Source organism: Canis lupus, chromosome 30 (assembly GCF_003254725.2).
Source record: "Canis lupus dingo isolate Sandy chromosome 30, ASM325472v2, whole genome shotgun sequence".
Lineage (NCBI taxonomy): Eukaryota > Metazoa > Chordata > Mammalia > Carnivora > Canidae > Canis > Canis lupus.
The window spans coordinates 36,692,047-36,718,759 of NC_064272.1; the positions used below are offsets into that span (position 1 = coordinate 36,692,047).

The 26,713-nt window shown below is 38.1% G+C and overlaps 1 protein-coding gene across 6 annotated transcripts in view; it reads left to right on the plus strand.

The window, feature by feature from the left end:
- Nucleotides 1-26,713, plus strand: part of NEO1 (neogenin 1) — a 235,935-nt gene that overhangs the window by 61,590 nt on the left and 147,632 nt on the right. For all 6 annotated transcript variants that reach the window (XM_025472233.3, XM_025472235.3, XM_025472234.3 and 3 more), the window contains exons 2-4: nucleotides 5,939-6,256; nucleotides 12,619-12,897; nucleotides 16,708-16,861. In XM_025472233.3, the coding sequence (XP_025328018.1) occupies nucleotides 5,939-6,256; nucleotides 12,619-12,897; nucleotides 16,708-16,861 (751 nt within the window). The remainder of the gene's footprint in view (nucleotides 1-5,938; nucleotides 6,257-12,618; nucleotides 12,898-16,707; nucleotides 16,862-26,713) is intronic.

The window sequence follows — 26,713 nt, forward strand, 5'->3', positions numbered from 1 at the left end:
TTTTAATTTATTTTATTTTATTTTATTTATTTATGATAAGCACACAGTGAGAGAGAGAGAGAGGCAGAGACATAGGTAGAGGGAGAAGCAGGCTCCATGCACTGGGAGCCTGATGTGGGATTTGATCCCGGGTCTCCAGGATCGCGCCCTGGGCCAAAGGCAGGCACCAAACCGCTGCGCCACCCAGGGATCCCGCCACCCAGTAATTTAATGATATTTGCATTTAAATATATACATATACACATATATTCATTTACGTATATATTTTTATGTAAGTAAGGTCATACTACATGCATTTTGCACTTGAATATTTTTTATTTAACAGTATATATATTTTAGCAATTTTTGAGTGTTGATATGTGAATATGCCCCAGACTTTTCATGTTGCCCCCACTCTTGTGCAGACTATGTATGAAAATAGCTTTATTTCTGCTTGAATAGTATTGTGTTTTATGTAAGTATTCACACAATAGCAAAGGCGAAAGAGAAAATTAAAAGTCAACTGAAATCTCACCACCCTGAGATAATCTGCATTTTAATGGTTTTTGAAAAACCTACCCCTTTAGGTATTCACACAAGTGTGCACATCACCCACACCTACCACATATTCATATAGTATTTATAAAGGGATTATACACACAAGTTGATTTTTATTATGAAATTAATTTCTATGTGTGTGAAGATCTTTACCCACTCACTCTTGTACTTCCTCCCAGTAAATCAGTGGTAACAACCTGGGTTAGCTTTCCTATTTTCTCAGTGCTCGTACCGTCATATGCATATGACATTTTATTATTTATATATGTCTGCATTGTTCATTTTCCCAGAATTCATTCCAAATCAGCTGAAATGGGACTCACTTATTTTTTACTGGCTAAATATTTTAAGGCAGAAGTCAGTAAAGTATAGTCAATGGATCAAATCCATCCTGCTGCTTGTTTTTATAAATATTTATTGAAACACGGCCTCATCCATTTTTTTATTGAGTGACATGGCTTAAAATTATTTGTTATGTGTAATATATTTCCTCTCAGTCTTGTCATATTTTTCTTTGTTATATTTGCCATGAAATTTTTTTTTTAATTTTTATTTATTTATGATAGTCACAGAGAAAGAGAGAGAGAGAGGCAGAGACTCAGGCAGAGGGAGAAGCAGGCTCCATGCACTGGGAGCCCGATGTGGGATTCGATCCCAGGTCTCCAGGATCGCGCCCTGGGCCAAAGGCAGGCGCCAAACCGGTGCGCCACCCAGGGATCCCTGCCATGAAATTTTTAAAATTTAAATGCAATGAAGTGAAGTATATCTATCTTTTCTAACTTTGAAGTTCTCTATTTTGATTGAAAACATTGCTTGACTCCAGAGTTATTCTTGTATTTTCCTAAATTTTAAAAAAAAGATTTATTTATTTGAGAGAGACAGTGAGTGAGAGAGAGCCTGCATGCACACAAGTGGTGGGGGAGCAGGGGTAGAGGGGCAGAGAGAGAGAGGGAAAAGCAGACTCTGCTGAGCAGGGAGCCAGATGTGGGCTCTATCCCAGGACTTTGAGATCATGACCTTAGCTGAAAGCAGACCCTTAACCAGCTGAGCCACCCAGGCGCCCCCTAAAATTCTTTTACAAAGTTTTTTCGTTGGTTTGAAATGTATTTTTTCTATATGTGTATGAGTGGCATTATAGTGTAGTGTGCTTAACATCCAGACCAGAGTCTATTATTCTATTCAGGTTCTATTATTTACTACTTGTGTGATCTTGGACAAGCTATTTAACATTTCTATGCTTTAGTTTTCTCCTCTAAAATGAGGATAATAATAGTACCTATCTCATAAGATAGTAGTGGAGATTGAGTAGTTAGTATGTAGAGAGTGTTTAGAGCAGTCTTATACATAGAAACATGTTAAGTGTTTATTGTTATCACATGTTATAAGTAGGCTTCTTATTTTTCCCTCATGTTGATAACCAGTTGTCCTAGAAACATTTATTGAGTAGTTCATTCTTTTCCCCAGTTGATATCAAATGCCATCTCTGTTGCATATTAAGTTTCCAAATATTTATTTATTTGTTTGTTTTGTGGCTCTCTAGCCTGTTATGTGGCTCTGTTTATCCCTGCTTCCAGAGCCATAGTGGCTTAATAAATACTGAAAACTGATGACTGCAGTCCCTTTACTTTGTTCTTCTAAATTGTTTTGCCTCTTCTTGGCTTTCTTTGCTTTTCTATATAACTTTTTAATGACTTATCAAAACTTACAAAACCCTGTTTATTAATCTTACCATAGAAGAGAGTGATACTAATTGACTAATATTGGAATGGAACCTGTGGTTTTGTTAATACTTCAAGCAGTGGAAGTTTTTAGAAGTTGGTTGGTTGTATCACCTAAAGATTAATACCATCCATTGTGGTAAATGGACATTGGGGACATGGTGAATGATAATACTATAGAAAGATTGTAAGCTTCTAAGTGCCAAACTATCCTCAGATACCCCAGGGCACCTCGCAGAACTCCGAGGGGTATTTTAAATTGTCTACGACGGGATGAGCACTGGGTGTTCTGCTATATGTTGGCAAATTGAACTCCAATTAAAAAAAAAAAAAAAAAAAAAAACTTTCTAAGGAAATGCAGCGACATCTGTTGGACACAGTGCAAACTTCTAGGTCAAGGTAGTTTACAGTTTCTTTTTTATTTATTTTTATTTTTTGGTTTATTTTTTTTTTATTGGAGTTCGATCATTTCTAATGGCATGTATTCGTCATTTCTAATGGCTGAGGAATATTCCGTTGTGTGCATAGACCACATCTTCTTTATCCATTCATCTTTCAGTAGACACCGAGGCTCTTTCCACAGTTTGGCTATTGTGGACATTGCTGCTATAAACATTGGGGTGCAGGTGTCCTGGCGTTTCACTGCATCCGTACCTTTGGGGTAAATCTCCAGCAGTGCAATTGCTGGGTCGTAGGGCAGATCTATTTTTAACTCTTTGAGGAACCTCTACATAGTTTTCCAGAGTGTCTGCACCAGTTCTCATTCCCACCAACAGTGCAAGAGGGTTCCCCTTTCTCCACATCCTCTCCAACATTTGTTGTTTCCTGTCTTGCTAATTTTCCCCATTCTCACTGATGTGAGGTGGGATCTCATTGTGGTTTTGGTTTGTATTTCCCTGATGGCAAGTGATGCGGGTAGTTTACAGTTTCAACGTTTGATTATGCTACCTTCATTTTAGTGCTGTGATGTTTATGGAATTGGGTTTCGGTGTTTGCTGGGATAAATACCAAGTACCATGCACAAGTCAGTGTGGAACAGGAAATGAAGATGGCAGTATCCAATTTGATTTCAAAGTTTGAGAACTCATGCAGTGTCTAGTTGGTGTACACATCCCATAATAACTAATTGTGGTTGTTTAAAAGTTAAAATAGTTTTCAACTTACGTGTATGATTTTTTTTAATAGGAAATACTAACTTGGGACATAAATATTGATTCATTTGTCTGAACCTATTACATGAAACCGAACTGTTAGGTATTTCTTTTAGCTGAGGGAATTCATGAAAAAAAATAACTAAAAAAATAAGGGCACCAGGAACCAAGAAACTTTGGGAACTTCTGTCCTTAACAAACAAGTGATTACAAATATTTAAAATTAAGAACATTTGAAGTTCTGTGTAGGTACTGTATGCCATGCCTGCTTGTAACAAGTTGAAACTAAGTAATCTCATCTGGGCACCAGGGACAGACAGTATTTCTGAGAAAGCAGTATTTAAACTGGGCTTGAAGGAAGACTCAAGGTTCATTGGAGAGGGATGATGGTGGGACTAGCTTGTGTGAAGAGGGCAGGAGCTGTGGGGGTGACAGGTGCAGTAAGCCTTAGAGGGTGGGGGGGAGGTGATGCTGGGGGAAGGCTGGACAGTGGGCAGAGGCCAGGGCACACAGCCTAGAAGTCCAGTTAGGGAGTTTATTTAGATTCCTTTATAAAGGGCAGTGTCAAGCCTTTGAGGGATTTTAAGTGAAGGAATAGTACCTTAGGTCACTGTATGTTTACTGAGGGAAAAAAATACAAAGATGATATACATAAATATTTAAGGAATGCTGTATTCTAAGTAATACAGAGTGCATATTTATGGTAATATTTTGAAGGGCCTTGATATTCAGACATTCTTTGCAGGCATATACTCTCAAGTTGGCTGATATGGGCTTTTAAAATGAAACCGAAAGCAAGATAGAATGTTAAGCTGTGAAACATTTACATTTGTGTAATTATTTTTTAAATGGCAAAAATTTTGTCCAAATTTTAAAATGAAATTTGTTTATTAGTAGTTATTTATACTTATTTTAATTTGTTAATCTGTATATTTTTACTGCCAATCTAATACATTTTATCTCTTAAGTTCCTGAATTGTTTAGTTTGGGTGGTATAATAAAGATTTAGTGTTACACAGGAATGGTATAAAAGTAATTTATCTTAGTTTAGCTATCACTTTGTACTGCCCTGGAGTTGATATTTTTATTTATTTTACTTTAGTATCAATGTAACATTTTTTACAGTAATAAGAAGCAAATCACTGCAGGTTACTTCTGAAAAATTCCTAAGCTCATTCTCAAGAGTTTTAATAAGGCCTAAAGAATCAATTTCATAACCATCAAGTAGAGATGGAACCCACGTCGTGGTGTTTGAGGGAGGAAGATTAGTCTGTTTGGAATTTGATTAGCATTGTAAGTGTTAGAAAAGCTTAAAACAAGTGAGTATTATTTTCTTTCCTCTGCCAGTATGTTTCATATTTACTTAGAACCATTCTTTCATTATGTAATAAAGAGCTAGTGTCATCCTTAAATTCACAATATAAACTATAGATAAAGGGATGTGTAGGTACATTTTAAAACAGTCTTGGTTTCATTTATTGGACTAAGCCTCCCTAATTGCTCACATGAAGAAATCTGATTAGAATTGATTATAGTCTGATTGCAAGGGAGTTGGTCAGTACTCTTTTTGAAGAAAAGAGGTAAAGCTTAAAGTTGGAAAGTTTTCTTTGGCTTAAAATATAAGACTTATAGCAAATGAAACAAAAATTATGTTCTTCTCATGTTCAAGGAACTAAGAAAAATTAAACTGATCCCTCCTCTGCTCTTTTTTTTTTTTTTTTTTTCCTCCTCTGCTCTTTACATCAAAACTAATTCAGGGGCGCCTGAGTGGCTCTGTTGGTTAAGCATCTGACTCTTGATCTCAGCCCAGGCCTTGACCTCAGGGTTGTGAGTTCCCTACTTAAAAAAAAAATGAATTCTAGATGAAGATTAAATGTAGAAAATTAAATCACAAACGTACTAGCATAAAACAAGGCTAAAATTTTTTTTATAATCTTAGAATAAAAATCCTTTTAACAGATTTAATTTTAAGTAAAGTTTGTTTTCTTATGACAAAAATAAAGTCAAAGTGGAAAAAGGAATATTTGCAAATCATAATAGCTATGCCCAAAGATTGCTAAATCAATAGGATGAGTAATCCACTAGAAAAATGGATAAAGTATATGTATGGTGAATTTATGAAAGAAATATAGCCAACAAACATACCTTAATAATAATAACAAAGAATCATTTCAATTTTTTGCTTCCTTTCTGAATCATAGAATATTTCGCTTTGAATAAAATAATTTTAAATATTTATAAATCCAATTGTAGAGTTTGAAATAAAACTTTTATTAGATATTCATAAATCTAATAAGGTTGGATTATCTCATCTGGCAGGGTCTTTTTTCTCCTCTTCTTCTAAATGGGTCATATTTTTATTTCCTAGTAAAATAAATTTTATTTATTAGACCCTCATAGTGAAATGACTTCTTATATATCGTATCCAAAGAGCATAATTATTTAACAATAATTTTTATTCAAATGATATTTTCTTACAGAAATAGAAGAAGAAAGTTTTACTTAGCTTTGTTCTTTTTGTTATTTTTGTAGGATCCAGCATTCGAACATTCACTCCATTTTATTTTCTGGTGGAACCAGTGGATACACTCTCAGTTAGAGGCTCTTCTGTTATATTGAACTGTTCAGCATATTCTGAACCTTCTCCAAAAATTGAATGGAAAAAAGATGGAACTTTTTTAAACTTAGTATCAGATGACCGACGCCAGCTTCTCCCAGATGGGTCTTTATTTATCAGCAATGTGGTGCATTCCAAACACAATAAACCTGATGAAGGTTATTATCAGTGTGTGGCCACTGTTGAGAGTCTTGGAACCATTGTCAGCAGGACAGCCAAGCTCACAGTAGCAGGTAAGTTGTTTTTAAGTAATTTATTTGTATTTTCGAATTTTTATAGAGGGTATATCTTGATAAGAAGCAGTATTATCCTAGAGTTTTGATTTTGGTAACAAGAAATATTCATTTAACAAGTATCAATTGAGCATCTGCTAGGCATATGAGATTATGCTAAAACTTGCCTTCAGGAATAAACTGTAGCACTTTTCCACTTAGTCATTTAGATTGCTTGCAGTTGGGATCAGAAGTATTAAGGCCGTTCTTCTTTTTAACTTGGAAATGACAGAGGAAGTTGTATAGGAAAATTGATTCCTTTTGATTGCTAACTTTTATCCTCCCAGCATAATGTCTCCGTAAAACTTGCCATATAGCCAGAATCTTGGTTCCTTTATGCCCCAGCCAAGGAAATGACATTTAATTGGATTAATTATTTAAAAACCTGTAGGATATGGGTAGGAAGGTGAAGAGCAGAAAGTTGTAAAGAGACAAACATGCACTCCCCTTCAGAGCATTCTTATTTGAAGAATAATGGAAAGTGTAAGCTGCATAAGTCATACTGGTCATAGGCACTGGTATTCCTCAGGCCAGTGTTTCTTCACTTGAGTACTGGATGAAATAGTTTTGCTAAGGGTCACATTGTACAAAAATTGTCTTACATTTAAGTCTTATGTTTATACTCATCTTGCTAAAATGCTCACATTTAGAAAAAAGAACAAGACTGACAGACTAGCTCCCCATTTCCCGCTCACTCTAGGCTGTTTGCTCATTCGTTCAGAGTATGATGGCTCTTTGTCTCTTTGGAACCAGATACTCAAAGCTGAATTTGAGTGTGATATAAAGCTACTGTAATTATTCCATACTCACAGACTGAGGATGGAAAAAGAAAGGGGGAGGGGGAGTCACTTCTTTTAATAATTAGCCTTTCCTCTTTTCTTTTTTTTTTCCTTCTTCCTTCTTTTCCTTTTTTCCTTCCTTTTTTCCTTTCCTTTCCTTCCCTCCCTCCCTTTCTTCCTTTAATCTGCTTGCCAGGCTTTCTCCAACATGTTGATAAATAAGTTAGCATTATGACTGCCCCTACAGTGTCACTTAGGTGAGTTCCTGTTTTATCATTTATGTTCTTTTATTTTTTTAAAGATTTTATTTATTTATTGATAAGACACACAGAGAGAGAGGCAGAGACACAGGCAGTGGGAGAAACAGGCTCCTTGAGAGGAGCCCAATGTAGGACTTGATCCCGGAATTCCAGGATCACGCCCTGAGCCAAAGGCAGATGCTCAACCACTGAGCCACGGAGGCATCCCTATCATTTATGTTCTTAAGCTGGACTTTAATCGGGACTTTTGGTCTCAGCTGTCTCCCACAGCCATTCACCAAGTGATTTCTGCTTCCTAGTTTCTCTGTACATGATCCTGAGGCTACGTGTCATCATCCCTCACCACACACAGCCTTGTACCTGTCTGCTGCCTCATTTTTCCTCGTCCAGTCCAGTGGTAAGGCTCTTTCCTCACCCTTCAGGAGCTCTTTGGTGACATCATCAGGAGGATGTCTAAACTCTGGCACACACCTCTAGATCTTTTCATGAGTTGGCCTCCAGTTCTCCAGCCTTCCTCCTTCCTTCCTTTCCTCCCTCCCTCCCTCCTTTCCTTCCGTCCTTCCTCCCTCCTTTAAGAGAGAGGGGTGATGGTGGGAAAGGGCAGAAAAAGAGAGAATCTCAAGCAGATTTCGCACTGAGCGCAGAACCCAATGCGGGACTGTCCCAGGACCTTGAGATCATGACTTGAGCTGAAATCAAGAGTCAGACACTTAACCGACTGAACCACCAGCTTCATTTTCTAGCACTTCATTCTCCCTCAGTCCCTGCCCTCTACCATCATCATCAGTGGGACCACCTTCACCATATTTTAAGCTCTGCCAATACTGAATATTTTCAAATTCCTTTTGTTCTCTGCCTCTGGCCTGCTCATGACTACCTCACTGCCTATTAAGCCTGTCCTCTACTTCTTCCTTTCTTTCTACTCTGCTGGGTCTGTCCATCCTTCTTTTTTAGCTTTTATACCTGCAGGAAGCATTTTTTGGCCTAATATCTTAGTAAACAGTCAATTTTAATACAATATAATCAATTATTTGGCTGCAGACAAGATTCTATAGGAGAGTTATTTAACTCATTCATAGCCTGAGTATCAGGAGGAAATGATATCTGAGCTAAGATATGAATAAAATTTCTTTTAATAGTTGCATAGTATCCATTGTATACATATACTGTGATTCATCTAAAAGACTCCCTTTTTGATGAACAGTTAGATGAATAAAAATTGTTTGATGTTAAAAGCAGTTCTATAGTGAACAATCTTTTATAAATTTCTAAAGAAAAGATTATTGCAATTAGTAATTCTACTAGTTGCTGGATTGTACAATGTACTTTGTGTGTGTATATATATGATTTTTAAAAGAACACTGCACTATTTGGCTGTTCCTCAAAATTTTAACCAGAGTTACCTTATGACTGAGCAATTCCATTTCTATGTACCAAATCAAGAGAAATGAATAAATAGGTTTGTACAACAATTTGTGCATGAATGGTTATAGCAGCATTATCTGTAACAGGCAAAAAGTGGAAACAACCTATCAGGTGATGATTAGGTAACCAAAATGTGGTATATTTGTACCTGGAATGTTATTCAGAAATAAAGAGGAGTGAAATTCTCATATGTACTGCAACCAGGATAAACCTGAAAGACATGATGCTAAGTGAAAGAAGCCAGTCACAAAAAAAATCATGTATCATATGACTTCATATGTATGAAATATCCAGAAGAAGCAAATATGAAGAGCCAAGCAATAGATTGGTGGTCTTCTAGGGCTGAGGATGGGGGGAGGGAGATGAGGGCACAGGGGACTGAGTGGGTGAGTGCAGGAAATGGAAAATGACTGCAAGTGAGTACACAGTTTCTTTGGAGGATGATGAAAATGTTCTCCAATTAGGTTATAGTGATGGTTACACAACTCTCTGTGTATACTAAAAACCATTGAACTGTAGACTTTAAATGATAAACTTTATGGTCTATAAATTGTATCTCAATAAAACTTTTTTTTTTTTTTCCGCAAAAAAGATACTGCTAAATTGCCATTCTAAAAGAACATTTGTTAGTGTTCTTTGGTCGCAAGCAATAGAAATGGATTCTGGCCAAGTTAAGTAAGAAGGGGAATTTTTGAAAGAACACTAAGTAGGTAGCTCATAAAATTAAATAGGAGAAGTCGTCTTCTCTGCACTCATTTCTCCACAGCAGAAATTTTTGTTTTACTGCCTGGGCAGTAGCCCAGCTGTGAGTGTTTTGTGTGTAAAGGTGGAGGAATTGGGTGGTCTGAATACAGACATTGTTAATCTTTTCTTGTCAAGCCTGTGTCTCATTCCTACCTTCTCTCTTTTCTCTTGCAATTCTCTGGAAGCAGCAGGACAAACTGTCCTCCTGCTTGGGAGCGCAGGAAGCTGCAGCTGTTTCTGCCGTGATATGTCAGGACTAGTTCTTTCATCTGCTTTCCCTACTCAGAAACTTAGAAATAATTCCACATATGTTGTTGTAGGTTTATATTTTTAAAAATTACTCATTTTCATGAGACCTCAGGAGGGGAGAATATTTGACTTTTTAAAAATAGAATTAGCTTGTGGTTTTGTTTCAGCTTCCTTTTCCCCCCTACTTTATTAGTTTCTCTGTTTATCTTTGTTAATTCCATTCTTCTAATTTTTTGGTTTCTGTAAAGTTAATATATGGCTAATTTTATCTTTCCTTCAGAAATCTCCTTGATAGGGATCCCTGGGTGGCTCAGCGGTTTAGTGCCACCTTCAGCCCAGGGCGTGATCTTCGAGACCCGGGATCAAGTCCCACATCAGGCTCCCTGCATGAGCCTGCTTCTCCCTCTGCCTGTGTCTCTGCCTCTCTCTGTGTCTCTCATGAATAAATAAAGAAAATCTTTTTTAAAAATCCCCTTGATATAAAAAGTAAGAAAAAATTTGTAAGATGCCTAGACAACTTCTAAGTTGTCATATGGACGAATTCACCATCATAACACTACAAAACCTAGAGCTGTTTCTTGTAGACAGAGCCTATAAGAGTAGGCGCCTAACCGACTGTGCCACCCAGGCACCCCTACCATTTTGGTTTTTATGTGTGAGGCAGTATGCTATATATGAAGTACTTATGTTAAGTATTAATTTTTTTAAGATTTTATTTATTTATTCATGAGACAGAGAGAGAGAGAGAGAGATAGGCAGAGACACAGGCAAAGGGAGAAAGAAGCAGGCTCCATGCAGGAAGCCCGATGTGGGACTCGATCCTGGGCCTCCGGGATCACGCCCTGAGCCAAAGGCAGATGCTCAACAGCTGAGCCACCCAGGCATCCCAAGTATTAACATATTTAACATTTGTTGAAATGTTATTTTATTCTCATTTTTTATTCTCATTTTACTGATGGAGAAGCTGAGACTTTAAGGTGAAGTAACTTGCTAATGTCACACAGCCATGAAGTGGTGGAGATGGGATTCAAATGATATGATTCCAGAACTTAGGCTCTTAACCACTACATTCTGTGGCATCTGCAGTGTATTTGTGACTACATTTTTCTTTTCTTTTCTTTTCTTTTTTTTTTTGTGACTACATTTTTGATAACATTTCATTTTGAAATAATTTCAAACATATCCAGTTCTTGCAAGAATGAAACCAAGAAATCCTATATATTCTTCACTTAGATTACCCGGTATTTAACATTTTACCATGTCTGCCTTAATGATCCCCCACAATATGCACATACCCAAATCAGTGTTTTCTTCTGAACCATTAAGGGTAAGCTGGAGGCATTACCCCCACGTAAATACTTCCATGTGTATTTTCTAAAAACAAAGATACTCTCTTAAATAACCATCCATTGATTCTAGGAAATTAACCTTAATACGATACTACGATAGATATCATTCGTATTTTACTGATGTCTCAATAATGTTCTTTTATTTTTTAAGATTTATTTATTTATTTACTCATGAGAGACACAGAGAGAGGCAGAGACATAGGCAGAGGGAGAAGTAGGCTCCCTTCGAGGAGCCTGTTGTGGGACTCGATCCCAGAACCCCAGGATCACAGCCTGAGCCCAAGGCAGACACTCAACCACCGAGCCACCCAGGTGCCCGTCTCAATAATGTTCTTAATAGCAAAACACGAAAGCAGAAGCTTTGCCCCTCTGCCACTCCTTTTTGGTCCAGGATTATATGTTTTATTTAGTACTTGTGCCTCTTTAGGCTTCTTTGGCCTCAAATCATCCTTCAGTTTATCCTTGTCTCATTTTGGGTTTTCTGATTTTCCCCCTCTGAATAGATTCAGGTTTTGCATTTTGGGGAGGAATCTCACAGTAATTAACTGCTGTGTCCTTTGTAAGTGCATCATATCAGGAAGGGATTGATGTTTTGTTTTGGTACTGGTGAGGTTAACTTTTATTACTTTGTTGATAATAGTCTATTGCTGTGTTTCCCACTGTAAAGTTAAATATTTTGTACTTTTATTAATAAGTAGTAAGCATTTTGGGAAGAACTAATTTGAGACTCTATAAATATCCTATTCCTTATCCAACTTTCACCAATGAGTTTATTCATTATTCTTTTCTGCATTATCATTATCCTAGATTTGCCCAGCGGAAACTCCCTTCAGTCTGAGAGAAGTCCTTTTGATATGTCCATATTGTTCTTTGGATACTTCCTTACTTCCTGTCATCACAGGACATTCCACGTTTATCTTGTACTTTCCTTACTCTAGTGGTGGAATCAGGCTGTTCTTCAAGGAGCCTTGGTTCCTCATAGTGGAAAATGGTATTTGGAAATCAAGATGATGTCACCATATGTACTCATTGTTACTCAAGTGGCATTGATTTTGGACTTTTTAGACAGAGCTAGGAGATTTATACATCTCTATGTATAAATACATGTGTACGTAATGTAATGACTATATATGAAATGTATATATACTTCATACATATACATTTATATTTATATATGTGTGTTACTATATTTGCATAATTATATAAAACTGTAAGTTTATACTGATGTCTCAGTTCTGTCCGTACCATGGGATTTACTCTATCTACCCTTCTGCTTTTCTGTATTTGTACTTTGCTTCTCCAACTGCGAGGAACGTGACTCCGGTTATCCCTAGTACGTTTACCTATCTGACCTGTATCCTTGCTGTTGCCAATTTCCTGACCCCATGGACCTTCTTCTTGACCCTGGTTCCACCATACATATGGCCACACGGGCTGACTTACTCCTGGCTCCCATGGCTACATCTTTAAAGTAACATTTAACTACATTTTATTTCTTCTTTTCCTTTATTGTCCAGGTCTCCCAAGATTTGCCAGCCAACCAGAACCTTCTTCAGTTTATGCTGGGAACAGTGCAATTCTGAATTGTGAAGTTAATGTAGATTTGGTCCCGTTTGTGAGGTGGGAACAGAACAGACAGCCTCTTCTTCTGGATGATAGAATTATCAAACTTCCAAGTGGAACACTGGTTATCAACAATGCTACTGAAGGAGATGGGGGACTTTATCGCTGCGTAGTTGAAAGTGGTGGGCCACCGAAGTATAGCGATGAAGCTGAATTAAAAGTTCTTCTTCCAGGTATTTATTTATCAGGATTTACAGCTTTATGTTTATTAATGGATAAAAATTGTTCTGTTAGAATTTTCTTTTTTATTTTCTTTTATATATTTTTTAAAGATTTTATTTATTTATTCATAGAGAGAGAGAGAGAGAGAGAGAGAGAGGCAGAGGGAGAAGCAGGCTCCATGCAGGGAGCCCGACGTGGGACTCGATCCCGGGTCTCCAGGATCGTGCCCTGGGCTGCAGGCGGCACTAAATCGCTGCGCCACCGGGGCTGCCCAGAATTTTCTTTTTTAATAAAGACTTAAATACGTAGTATGACAAATTAATGTCAGCATAAGGAGTCTCAGTTTCTTATAGGCGGAGAAAAGAAAATGTGCCAAGAAAATTCACTCTTTAGTGAACACATTAGTAGACATTTATGAAGTGATAAAGTGTATTTAACATCAGTGGCATTCTTCTTGGCCAGCAAAGCACGAGGTCTAGGTCTTTAGTCAAGCCTGTATCTGGTCCTTCCCTATAATAGGATATGTCACATAGTTAGATCTCTTGTCAGAATCCGAGACTCAGGCTAGTTCATATAAGGGATGGGCAGAGTGGTAACTAATACATCAGCTCTGGAGACACTGGTGAGCAAGAGTTCTTGGATCTTTATAACATTCCCCCATTTTAGTGTAAACTCACCCCCCTCTTCGCTCTGTGGGTTCTCTCTCTGTCCATGCTGGCTCTCCTGGTCTGCTTTGTGTGTCTTTTCTCAGCTGTGTAACTTCTGCTTACTCATAACTTCCTCTCGTTGTGTTGCTCATCAGAGTCCTGCTAGCCTCTTGCTGTCTCCTGGCCTTTCGGCTTCTATTCCCACTGCTGGGTGCCTGATTCCCACTGTTGGGTGCCTGATTCCACATTTCTTCCTTCAAACCTGAGTTTATGAATATAATTGGGCCATGCTTACATTGGGCAGATTTTTTACATACAACTATTCCCCAGAGGCTAATTTTTAGTGTATTGATTGGCTTGCAAAGGCTGTTGAGCAGCAGCGCTTGAGGGTGTTCTTGGTGGGCTTTGGACTGATTTTTTTAATGCATTTTCTTTCTTTGTCATCATCATCCATGCTCTTATCATTACTGTCCCTGTGTATTTTCAGCTCAGCAGCCACAGTTATTTTTTTAAATGTATATTAGATTACAAAATAAAATATATATTAGATCATGTTACATCTCTGCTCAAAACCTAATGGTTTCTCATCTCAGAGTAAGGGTTAAAGTCCTTGGCCTGTAGGCTTTGTATCATCTTAATGCCACCATCCTCCTCATCTCTCTCCTTCCTTTTTTTTTTTTTAATCTCTCTCCTTCCATCTGGTACTCTTCTCTCTCTCTCTCTGTGATTGTAGCCACCTTATGTTTCCAGAACACTCCAGACATTCTTTTGCTTTAGAGTCTTTCTACTTCAGGACCATTTGCTCTGCCTGGGATCCTCTTCCCTCATATATACGGCTGACACAACCATCTTATTTCTCTGCTCAAATATCACTTTATTAGTTAAGCCTTCCTTGACTGCTGTTTAAAACAACAATCTTCCATATCCACTGTGGTGCTTTCCTCTTTCTCCTTAATTTTACTTCAGAACATATCCACTGTCTGACATACAATGTCTTTTATTTCTTATCTTTCTCCCCTAGTAGTATATAAGGTTAACAAGGGTAGGGAATTTTGTCTGCTGCCAAGAATGGTAACTGGCACATAGAAGGCAGTAAATATTTGTTCAAGTTTATTTGTTTCTTTCAAAATACAATTAAATCTAACTAAATCCAGGGCAGCCCGGGTAGCTCAGCAGTTGGGTGCCTGCCTTCGGCTCAGGTCATGATCCTGGGATCGAGGATCGATCGAATCCCGCATCGGGCTCCCTGCAAGGAGTCTGCTTCTCCCTCTGCCTGTGTCTCTGCCTCTCTCTCTCAGTCTGTGTCTCTAATGAATAAATAAATAAATCTTTTTTTTTTAAATCTATCTAAATACAGATGGGGAAAAAAAGAACTATTGCCACTTTGTAGCATCTTCCAGCCTGCTTTCTGACTTGCTTTACATGGCAGAGATCCTGTCTTTGCTCTGTGCCTGGGGTACCATTCAAGCAAATCCTCAAAATCAGATCCAAGGAAACGAGATTTTCAGTGTCAAAGGTTGAACCACACCACTCAATATCTGAAACAAAAACAAAGTATTGAATGTTTTATTTACTTATATAAGAGAAAAACCATAGTTGTTAAGCATGTAGTCTTCTTGAATAATGAAAACTACTGATCTCGTATGGAATTTTGGGGAAGACGTTATTTTTGGTGTGTTTGTTAAGAGGCAAGAGTGGGTTGATGTCAGCCATAGAGGCATATTTTATGGTTGGTTACAGAGGTGAGAACAGGTTAATGTCAGCTACAGAAGCAAGTGATTCCACCGCTGAATGGCTGACTTTTAAAGCCTGAGGCTGTCACTCATTGGCTGGCTTTCAAAGGCATGTTCACTGAAGCGAGCTGTCACTGATCCATTAGACAGTGTTTACTTGTTACCATGGCTACAGAACTGTCATCGATTAGTTGCACAAGTTTAAAGCCAGCCCTAGTGGTTGTTACCATGGCTGTAGAACATCTTTTCCTGAGAGTATGGGGACAAAAGTCTGTCTCTTTACCTGAGAATGATCTTTTTCCTCAAAACTTAACATTGGAAATACCTCTCCATCAAGTAGAGAACCATGTCTTCTACCCAATAGTGTGGCCTTTTCAGATGTCTGTAAGAGGGCAGCTATATAAAGTGAACATACACAGAGTGGTAGCCTAATAGTTGTACCATTGTAAAAATCAAGGGATTGACAGACTAAGTAAATAAATTAAAGAGATGAAATTCAGAAAGATTTTCAGAAGTAACACACAGATGTAGGGAGATGTAAAGGAAACGTCTTACAATATCTCTGTGAATGGAGAGGATGCTGGTAAGGTTCTGGGCTTGCTCAGTCTTTTCTCTCTTTGTACCACTCATGAAACATTTACTTTATTTAGTCTTAATGTGAAGGGGACTTGTGTCAAATATCCTTCAGTTGACCAATAAGCACTTTGAAGTTAGGAGCTATATACCTTCTATATCTTTAAGGCTCCCAGAGAGCCTTGCACAATGCACATTCAAGTGACTTAAGAAATGTTTGATAATTTTATTTTTTTAAGATTTATTTATTTTAGTGGGGGAGGGGCAGAGGGAGATGGAGACAGAGAATATCTCCATGTCCAAAGTGGGGTTTGATCTCACAACCCTGAGATCATGACCTGAAGAGAAGTCAAGAGTTGGACCTTTATGGGACACCTGGGTGGCTCAGCAGTTGATAGTCTGCCTTTGGCTCAGGGCATCATCCCACAGTCCCGGGATCAAGTCCCACATCAGGCTCCCTATGGGGAGCCTGCTTCTCCTTCTGCCTGTGTCTCTGCATCTCTCTCTGTGTCTCTCATGTATAAATAAATAAAATCTTAAAAAAAAAAGTTGGATGTTTAACCTACTGAGCCACCCAGGTGCCCTGAAATATTTTTCCTAATTTAAATGGAAATATAATTAAGTTTAGCTAAATCATTTTTAGTTAAATATTTTGTTTTGCAGAGCCACATAGGGCACCTGGCTGGCTCAGTTTTGGTAAAGCATGCACCTCTTGATCTTGGGGTTATGAGTTTAAGCCCCCACTTTGGGCATTGAATCTAGTTTAAAAAACTAATAAAAAAAGCCCACACAGACTGAACAGGAAATTGCCATTCCTCATCATTAATGTAGTAAAATGCTTTCTTAATCATTGTCTTTTATTTTTTAGATCCTGAGTTCACTTCAAACTTGGTATTTTTGAAACAACCTTCTTCCTTAGTCAGAGTCATTGGTCAGAGTGTGGTGATGCCCTGTGTTGCTTCAGGACTTCCTACTCCAACCATTAGATGGATGAAAAATGAGGAGGCTCTTGACACAGAAAGGTAATGTTGTCTGCCTAAAAGCCTCTTTGAACCTTAGCTTGAGACTTGGTCTAATCTAATTTGAGACTACTGATTAATAATGAAAAAAAAATGGTTATCTACTTTATTTTTGTTTAAATCCATTATAATGCTCATTTATCATTCTTGAAAGAGTTTATATGCTATCTATGATTAGGATGTTTAAAGAAAAAATTGCTTTCAAAATATTAAGCTCTTTCTGAGTTGTAGTATCCTCAGCTTAAGGCCTCAAGACCTCCTTCCCTAAATTGTTGCAGGAGTTTCTGGTCCTTACTGGCCTAAGGCTTCTCATTCATTTTCACATGCATTTTGTTGATAGTAGTCTTTTCCTTTATTTTAACAATAGAAAAGAATATATTCCATCCTTCTGTTTTTGCCTTTTAGAATCATACCAGCCTTCTTTTATGATCACAAATTCTCCATCCTCCACAAAAACCTTTTCTCTTAACATCAGCTATCCTGTCATCCCTCATTATTTCCTTATTTCTCTGTTGTAATGTGATAAAAGAACTGAGGTAGTGGTGACAGTGGTATTTAGATATTTTTTTTTCAAAACAAAGTTATCTTGTGTGTTGTATAGAATGTTTAGTATCATCCTTGGCCTCTACTCACTAGATGCCAATAGCACTAGTTGTGACAACCAAAAATGTTTCTGGATGTTGCTGGATGTCTCCTGGGGCACAAAATGGTCCCCAGTTGAAGACCACTGTTGCAGTGCTATCCAATAGAGATACAACACAAGCCACATAGGTAATTTAACGTATGTAATTTTGGTAGCTAGATTTAAAAAAAAACTGAGATGTACACGTGCACTACTAAGTATGATAATAATTTATATGATGCACCAGTTAAAGTGAAATGTAGGTCTACCAAAACAATAAAGTTGTGGTTAGTGTTGCTTCAGCTTTTACATTTAAATAGGAATTAAATAAAATTCAGAGTTCAGTTCTTCAGTCATTCTAGCCACATTTCAATTGTCAGAGGACACCTGTGGCTAGTGGCTATTGATTTCGACCAGGCAGGTCTAAAGATTCCCAACTGAGTAATGCAAAGTAAGTTGACAGTCTTTTATGTCCTGCAGTAACCAAGACCTGGGAGAGAGGTATCTGTCTCATCAGCTTGGTGAACAACCATCAGTGAAAGATGAGGATGATAGAATGCAGTATAAGGTGTTCATTAGCAAAACTGATGGTATCATTTTCGATATCACCTCTTTCTTTGTCAGCACCCATCCAATCACCAACTACTTCTACCTATATTATACTTCCTTTCTCCAGTTGAGTATCATGCAAAAAATTTATAAGACTTCAAGGGGATATTTAAAACTTATGCTAACTGAAACATAGAGAAAGTTTAAAAAGGGGATAAAAATTTGAGCTCTTAGAGTAGAAGTTTTAATTGGCTACATGATAGAACAAAATCTTTATCAGGAGTAGGAAAGCTAGGGTGCCTGGGTGACTGTCAGTCAAGTGTCCATCTTCATTTTGGCTCAGGTCATGATTTCGGAGTTGTGAGATCAAGCCCTGAGTTGGGCTCCATACTCAGTGGGCAGTCTGCTTAGATTTTTTTTTCTCTCTCCCTCCCTCTACCCATCCATCCCTCTGCTCGACATGCATATACTCTCTAAAATAAATACATCTTTAAATTTTTAAAATTTTATTTATTTATTTGAGAGAGAACGCAGGTGGGGAGAAGGAGCCACAGGAGGAGGGAGAGGGATAAGCAGACTCTGCACTGATCCTGGAGCCTGACCTGGGGATTGATCCTAGGACTCTGAAATCATGACCTGAGCCGAAACCAAGAGTAGGTCGCTTAACCAACTGAGACACCCAGGTGCCCCAGAGATAAAGAAATCTTAAAAAAAAAAAAAAAAAAAAAAAAAGGAAAGCTGAAAGAGGTTATTTTAAAAGATTTTTTATTTTATCACCATAGAAGGGACATTTTGAAGATAATTGATGATAAAGGAATTTGGTTTCTTATATAAAAATAAAAATGAGGATTGCTGTGATTCTTGTTCGCTTATTCAATAATTATTCAACAAATGTTTATTGAATGCCAATTATATTAGGCACTATTCTGGTCATTGGGAACAGAGTAGTGAAACAAATAGAGTTTTGCTGTTATGAATCAGCTATTCTAGTGGGGAAGAGTCAGGAAGTAATTATTTAAACATGTAAAATTTCAGTTTATGATAAGTGCTAGGAAGAAAATTAAGACAAAGTATGCCAGGGTGCTAAGAGAGGTAGAGGTAGGATTGCTGTCTTATATAGTGTGTTGGATAGTTGTTCTCTTAGTAAGGTGATTCTCATTCTGAGGTCTAGATGTGGGTTGAGTTATACAAATCATGGTAGAAATGTTACATACCTTCCTTTTATGTTGCATAAAATTATGTTGGATTTTATTCAAAGATATTTTTAGGGGAAATGTTTTTGAATTAAACCAAATGTGGGGGGATGCCCAGGTGGCTCAGTGGTTGAGTGTCTGCCTTTGGCTCAGGGCGTGATCCTGGAGTCCCGGGATCGAGTCCTGCATTGGGCTCTCCGCAGGGGGCCTGCTTTTCCCTCTGCCTGTGTCTCTGCCTCTCTCACTGTGTGTCTCTCATGAATAAATAAATAAAATATTAAAAAAATAAACCAAATGTGGGTATATCATGGCTAGTAATATATCTCTCTGAATTTGAAGGATAAATCAGAAGACTTAAGACTGAATAGATTGTTTTCTACCTTGAGTTCTCTAGGCTTCTGAATACTTGGGTTATGTGGTAGAAAAGTCTGAGAAACAGTGTTTTGTTATATACTACTGTCTCAGTGTGTCCATCCTCTTACAACCATGTAAGAGGTGGACAGTGCTGATGGTGTTCACATCGGTCTTTCCAGACCCTAGCATAGCGAGTGGCATGTAATGGGGGTGGGGAGAGTGGTGACCAATATTTTTTGGTCAGATGTCTGTAGTATAGGAAAGTCAGAGTACTTCAGGTTAGATATAGGTAATTACTCAAAATGTCTGATTCTACAGTGCTTTATGAGATATGTAAATGGGCCTTAGGTAATAAATCATTTAAACTCCAGGTTAGAAAGAAATTTTGAAAAAATTTTTTAAAGATTTTATTTATTCATGAGAGACAGAGAAAGAGAGAGAGAGGCAGAGACACAGGCAGAGGGATAAGCAGACCCCATGCAGGGAGCCTGATGCAGGACTTGATCCTGGGTCTCCAGGATCACACCCTGAGCTGAAGGCTGCACTAAACCACTGAGCCACCCGGGCTGCCCGAAATTTTGAAATTAGGAGAAACGTGGCTAGGAGTCTAGATAGTGCTAGGCTGGCTCTGGTAAAAATCTTAAACTAATAGACATCCTTCTCTATTACTAATCTTAAGGCCTCTTTGAAAATGAATATTTTAAAACCTTAACTGGGAGGAGCTAAGATGGCAGAGTAGTAAGAGGACCCTAGGCTTGCCTCTTCCCTCGAATACAGCGAGATAAACACCAGATCATTACCAAATCAAAATTAAATGCCCAAGAAATTATCTGAGGACTGACAGAGCAAACTACACAATGAGAGGGAAAGAGGCCACAACATGGAAAATAGGAGGTATGGAGATGTGATTTAGGGAAGAAACGGATCACAGATGCTGCAGAGGGCAGGGAGCCCTGATCATGGAGGGGGAAGGGGGGAAGAGAGAGAGAGAGACATGCAGGAGGTCACACAAGGAAAATACTTTCCCAAAATGGGAAAGCTAGAGCAGCTGATTTTTGTGAATTTTTACAACCAGTGAGGCTCAAAGATTGGAGTTTTAGAGGTCTGCGGCATGAGTGGTATGGAGCCCTGAGGGCACTGCAGTGCTCCTGTGGAGGAGGCAGATAATCAGGGGCAGAGAGTGCAATCTGAGGATCCCCTGGGATGCACTGAAAGAGACAGTTCCGCCTTCTTGGAACATATCTGGGAGAATTGGAATTGGCATTGCCTCTCTGGGGACAGAAGAGCCAGCAGGCACCATTACCTCCTCTGCTTCTCAGCATAGGTACAGAGGGTGGCCAACTTGGACACTGGTTCTTTGTTGTGCTTTATTCCAAATTCCACACCCCTGCACTTTTTGTGCAACTGCCCTTCTGGGACAAACCTGAATCAGTCCCAGTACAGCAAGACCCTTCCCTAATGGACCAGTGAGGGGGGGCATACCATGCCACATCCCAAAAGTTTAGAGCTTTAAAACATAGCCAGCCTGCCTGGGATAGAACACAGGTGCACTGAGCTGCTGGGTGGGAAGATGGCCCAGACACAGACAGGTAAGGGACACCTGGGACACACGAGGGGAGATTGTTCACTCTTCTGGGAGGGCTTTCCAGACAGCAATGAGTGCAAACTCCCCTCTCCATGGACAAGGCAGGGGTTTGGTGCCATTTTTCTCCCCTACTCCTCAGCACAGACTAACTTCAATAAGCAGCACAGTGCCAACAATGGCAGCCTAAGCCACTTACACCAAGTTCCACCCCCTGCACTCTGCAAGTGCTGCTTTTCTCAGGTAAGTTTGCCTAAGAACCAGAGTAGTGGGCCTCTCCCCCAGAAGATCAGCATAAACCCCCGGCATGTACCAAGTCTACTGCTGATAGAGTTCTGCAAAGCTTCAAGTCTAGTGGAAATAGCATCAGATCTCTTTTAACAAGCAGACAGACCAGAGCACACCTCATTAAAACCCACCACACTCTGGCCGAGGTCTGAACACTCTCTGCTGCAGGCAAGGAGAAACTCTGCAGAGGACTGACCTGAGGGAAAGAGCAGCCAAAACACAGCATCAGAGTGTATACAGCATATACCAGAGACACTTCCTGAAACGCAGACCCTAGACATCTTCTTTATAAAACCATTATTCTCAGGAGCAGGAAATAGAACAGGCTTTCCTAACACACAGAAGAGAGACACCTAGACATAATGCCAAGATGGAGGAATTTATCCCCAAAGAAAGAACAAGAAAAGGTCATGGCCAGGGATCTAATCAAAACAGATACAGGCAATATGCCTGATTCAGAATTTAAAGCAAAAATCATAAGGATACTAGCTGGGCTTGAGAAAAGCATAGAGGACACCAGGGAGTCCCTTACCACAGAGACAAAAGGCCTAAAAACTAGTCAAGCCGAAATTAAAAAATGCTATAACCAAGTTGCAAAACCAACTGCATGTAGTGACCATAAGGATGGAAGAAGCAGAGGAATGAATAAGTGGTATAGAAGATTAAATTATGAAAAACAAGCTTAAAAAAAGAAGGAAGAAAAATATTGGATCACAAATGCAGACTTAGGGAATGTAGTGACTCCATAAAGCATAATAACATTCATATCATAGGTGTCACACAGGAAGAAGAGAGGGAAAAAGGGATAGAGGATTTATAGCTGAAAGCTTACCTAACCTGGGGAAGGAAACAGAAACAGATATCCAAATCCAAGAGGCACAGAGAACGCCCAGAAAAGCCAACAAAAGCAGGCCAACACCAAGATATATTGTAGTTAAATTTGCAAAATATAAAGAAAAAAATTCCTAAGAGCAGCAAGACAAAGAAATCCCTAACTTAGAAGGAAAGACAAATAGGGTTAGCAGCAGATCTAACCACAGAAACTTGGCAGGCCAGAAGGCAGTGATATATTCAACATACTGAATGGGAAAAATATGTAGATAAGAATACTCTATCCAGCAAGGCTGTCATTCAGAACAGGAGAGATAGTTTCCCAGACAAAAACTAAAGGAGTTTGTGAACACTAGCTAGTCCTCCAAGAAATATTAAAGGGGATTCTTTGAGTGGGAAAGAAAGACTAAAAGTGACAAAAACTAGAAAGAAAAAGAAAATCTTCAAAAATGACAAAACAAGTAATAAAATGGAACTAAATTCATATAATCACTCTGAATGTAAATGGACTAAAGGTACTATATCATAATAAAAAGATCTATCCAACAAGACCTAACAATTATAAATATTTATGCCCCCAACTTAGGAGCACCCAAATATGAATAACAAACATAAAGGAATTTATTGATAATAATACAATAATAGTAGAGGACTTTAACACCTTACTTACATCAACAGATAGATAATCTAAGCAGAAAAACAAGGAAATAGTGGCTTTGAATGACACACTGGACCAGATGGATTTAACAGATATGTTCAGAACATTCCATCCTAAAGCAGCAGATTACACATTCTTTTCAAGTGTACATGGGACATTCTCCAGAATAGATCACAAACTGGGTCACAAAATCAGCCCTCAGCAAGTACAAAATGATTGAGATCATACCGTGCTTATTTCCCAACCACAGCCCTATGAAACGCTAAGTCAACCACAAGAAAAAATTTAGAAAGACCACAAATACATGGAGGTTGAAGAACATCCTACTAAAAAATGAATGGGCCAAACAGGAAATTAAAGAAGAAATTTTTAAAATATATGGAAACAAAAGATAATGAAAACACAAAAGTCCACAACTTTGGGGATGCAGCAAATCAGTCTTAAGAGGGAGGTATGTAGCAATACAGGCCTCCTCAAGAAGCAAAAAAAAAAAAAAAAAAAAAAAAATTCAATTATGTAATCTAACCTTACACATAAAGGAGCTAGAAAAAGAATACAAATGAAGCCTAAAGCCCGCAGAAGAAGGGAAATTATTAAGATTAGAGAAAAATAAAGGATATAAAAACACACACACACACACACACACACACACAAACCCCAGTAGAACAGATTGATGAAACTAGGAGCTGGTTCTTTGAAAGAATTAATAAAATTAACAAACCCCTAGCCAGACTTACCAAGGACCTAAATACAATCACAAATGAGAGAGGAGAGATCACAACTAACACCACAGAAATACAATTACAAGAGTGTATTATGAAAAATTATATGCCAACGAATTGGGCAATCAGGAAGAAATGGATAAATTCCTAGAAACATAGGAACTACCAGCACTAAAACAGAAAGAAGCAGAAAACTTGAACAGACTGATAACCAGCAAAAAATTGAATCAGTAATCAGAAATCTCTCAACAAACAAGAGTCCAGGGCTAGATGGCTTCCCAGGGAAATTCTACCAAACATTTAAAGAATTACTACCTATTCTTAAACTGTTCCAAAAAAATAGAAATGGAAGGAAACTTCCAAACTCATTCTACAAGGTCAGCATTACCTTGATTTCATAAACCAGATGAAGACCTCACTAAAGAAGTTAATTACAAGGCAATATCCCTGATGAACATAGATGCAAAAATTCTCAATGAGATACTTGCAAATCAAATCCAACAGTACATTGAAAGAATCATTCACCATGATCAAGTGAGGTTTATTTCTAGGCTACAAGCGTGTTTCAGTATTTGCAAGTCAATCACTGTGATATACCACATCAGTAAAATAAAGGATAAGAACCATATGATGCTCTCAATAAGTGCAGAAAAAGCATTTAATGAAGTACGACATCCACTTTTCATAAAAACCCTCAATTATGTAGGAATAGAGGAAATATACCTTAAGATCATAAGGACCATATACAAAAGACCCACAGCTAATACCATCCTCAATGGGGAAAAACTGAAAACTTTTCCTCTAAGGCCAGGAAAAAGACAGGGATGTCCACTCTAACCATTGTCATTTAACCTAGTACTGGAAGCCCAGGTCTCAGCAATCAGACAACAACAACAAAAAAAAACAAAAGACAGCCAAGGAAGGAAGAAGTCAGACTGTCACTATTTGCAGATGACATGATATTTCATGTAGAAACCCAAAAGACTCCCCCAAAAAACTGCTAGAACTGATACCTGAATTCAGTAAAGTCTCAGGATACAAAATCAACATACAGAAACCTATTGCATTTCTGTATGCCATAAAGAAGTGGCAGAAAGTGCAGTCCTGAATCGATCCCATTTACAATTGCACCAAAACCCATAAGATACCTAGTAATAAACCCCAACCAAAGAGGTAAAATATTTGTACTCTGATATAGAACACTGACAAAAGAAATTGAAGAGGACATAAAGAAGTGGAAAAACATTCTATGCTCATGGATTGGAAGAGCAGATATTAAAATGTCTATACTACCCAAAGTAATGTATACATTTAATGCAGTTCTTAACCAAAATGCCACCAGCATTTCTCACAGAGCTAGAACAAACAATCCTAAAATTTGTATGGAACCACAGAAGACCCCAAATAGCCAAAGCAACCCTAAAAAAGAAAAGCAAAGTTGGAGGCATCACAATTCCAGATTTCAAGCTATATATTACAAAGCTATAGACACCAAGATAGTATGGTACTTGCACAAAAACGGACATAGATCAATGGAACAGAATAGAAAATCCAGGGATGGGCCCACAACTACGTGGTCAACTAATACTCTTCAACAAGCAGAAAATAATATCCAATGGGAAAAAGACAGACTCTTCAACAAATGGTGCTGGGAAAATTGGACAGCAACATGCAAGAGAATGAAACTGGTTCACTTCCTTTTATCATACACAAAAATAAATTCAAAATGCATGAAAGACCAAAATATGGGACAGGAAACCATCAAAATCCTAGAGAACACAGTCGGCAACCTCTTTGACCTTGGCCCTAGCAACTTCTTACTAGACTCGTCTTCAAAGGCAATGGAAACAGAAGGAAAAATGAACTATTGGGACTTCATCAAGATAAAAAGCTTTTGCCCAATAAAGGAAACAGTCAACAAAACTAAGACAACCTTTTGAATGGGAGAAGATATTTGCAAATGACTTATCTGATAAAGGGTTAGTATCTAAAGTCTATAAAGAACTTATAAAACTCAGCACCTCAAAAACAATCCAGTTAAGAAATAGGCAGAAGACTTGAAGGGACATTTTTCCAAAGAAGACATCCAGATGGCTAACAGACATATGAATAGATGCTCAACATCATTCATCATCAGGGAAATACAAATCAAAACTACAATGAGATATCACCTCACACCTGTCAGAAGGACTAAAATTAACAACACAGGAAATGAGGATGTGGAGAAAGGGGAACCAACCTTCTTAGACTATTGGTGGGAATGCAAACTGGTGCATCCACTCTGGAAAACAGTATGGAGGTTCCTCAAAAAGTTAAAAATAGAACTGCTCTATTATCCAGCAGTTGCACTACTAGGTATTTATCCAAAGGATACAAAAATACTGATTCAAAGGGACACATGCACCCTGATGTTTATAGCAGCATTATCAACAATACCAAATTTTGGGAGGAGCTCAAATGTCTGTCAACTGACAAATACAAGATACACACACACACCATGGAATAATATTACTCAGCCATTAAAAAGAGTGAAACCTTGCCATTTGCAATGATGTGGATGGAGCTAGAGAGTATTATGCTAAGTGAGAAAAGTCAGAGAAAGATATACCATATGATTTCATTCATATGTGTAATTAAAGAACAAAACAAATGAGCATGGTTGTGGGGGGAGAAAAAGAGAGAGGGAAGCAAACCATAACAAGGAACCTTAACTATAGAGAACAAACTGAGGGGTGCTGGAGGGAAGGTAGGTGGGGGTTGGGCTAGAATTGTAATGAGCACTGGCTATTCTGTGTAAGGAATGAATCACTCATTTCTACTCCTGAAACTAATATTACACTATATGTTAACTAAATGTAATTTAAATAAAAACTTGAAACTAAATAAATAAATGAATAGATTTTTTGACCATAAATAAATAAACATTACCATGATTTCTGTAACGGTCTTAAGAATTGATATATTTACCTGATCTTCCCATCACATTTGTTCAGATCCAAACCAAACATAGCTATTGAAGGAGAGGTAATAGAAATGTATCCCATTCGTAGAGTAGT